Source organism: Cariama cristata, unplaced genomic scaffold (genome assembly GCF_000690535.1).
Source record: "Cariama cristata isolate BGI_N322 unplaced genomic scaffold, ASM69053v1 C11038546, whole genome shotgun sequence".
Taxonomy (NCBI): domain Eukaryota; kingdom Metazoa; phylum Chordata; class Aves; order Cariamiformes; family Cariamidae; genus Cariama; species Cariama cristata.
The window spans coordinates 1-1227 of NW_009645104.1; the positions used below are offsets into that span (position 1 = coordinate 1).

General features: G+C 37.7%; 1 protein-coding gene across 1 annotated transcript; it reads left to right on the plus strand.

The window, feature by feature from the left end:
- Positions 1–6: 6 nt before the first annotated feature.
- On the plus strand, positions 7–730 carry LOC104168202 (transcription elongation factor B polypeptide 3-like; the record flags this gene model as incomplete). Its single annotated transcript, XM_009708701.1, has 1 exon — positions 7–730. A coding segment is annotated over one exon (724 nt), but the record flags the coding sequence as incomplete, so codon positions are not given.
- Positions 731–1227: the final 497 nt, after the last annotated feature.

A 1227-nucleotide genomic window follows, 5' to 3' on the forward strand; every position in this document is an offset into this window, starting at 1 on the left:
CAAAATACTGAAGAAGAAAAAAAAGAGACAAAATCTTCTATTTCCAAGGAGATTAAGCCTTCAGAGAAGTCCAAAGCCTCTGTACTGGCCTCTAGAAGTTCCAGTCGAGCTCCTATTTCTAAAAAGTTGAAAAAGCAGCGTACTTATAGTAAAAAGATTCACCAAAGTAGAGATTCTGAGTTTCAAAAAGAGTGTGATAATAAAGAATGTAGTAGCAGTGGTTCTAAGCAGGCTTCCCAGGGTACCAATCCTCAATCTAAAAAAAGTGACTTCAAAGAGAGAACATCCACAGACAGCAAGAAGGTTTCAGAAAAGCGATGTTCCTCTGTAGCCAATAAAGACTTACCACCCCTGAAGGAAAAGCCTAGAAAGGATGCTTCCAAACAGAGAAATCCTAAGCATGTGGAGAAACCAAAACAAAAACTTGTCATAAAAAGCAAAGCTGAATTATCTAGTGATGAAGAATTTGAGCCCCCTACTATGTCTTTTGAATCTTACCTTAATTATGATCAGGTTACTAAAAAAAGAAAGAGGAAGGCTTGTTCTACAGGTAAACAGCCAAAGAAGCATGGTGAACAGAACAGCTCGTTACCACAAAAGACTTCAAAATTTTCTCATGCAAAAGAGGGAGAGGAAGATGTAGAAAAATGTGAGGGTGATCAATCAGAAACTCCCAATAAAAAGGTAAAACACTCTACAGTTGAGATAATAGCCAATAAACTGCACATGAGTAAGTGCTTTGGACTCTTGTTTTCAGTGAAATTCACCTGTATTTATTTTGAGCAACAGATTGCATGGCTCTGAGGTTATCAGCTGTATTGCAGTTGCCAATAATTGCAATAATTCGGGCAAAAAAAAATTGTTCATTTCATACTGGCAGTTTATAATCAACTTGTTTCGTATTTTTAGGATGATTTCCAATATGGCAATAGTCTTTGATCCGTATTGGCTAATCTGCTTTTACCTGCACGGTAAAGGTATTTACCTTTGGAAGGATGTTCCCTTCTTGCAATCTTGAATAGCGTGGTTTGTGACCGGAGCAGCACCGTTGTTTTGTGAGATGCTGTGGTTCCTTAATTGTTGTTAAGGTCTGCAGTGGAACCAAACTTTCTTCTCTTAATTCATTGAAGCAAACCACTGTATTGTGTATAAAAATAGCTTATACATGTTCATAATGGGAACTGCCCTAATCCCTTGAAGTGGAAGAATCTTAAGCAGCTCCTCTGA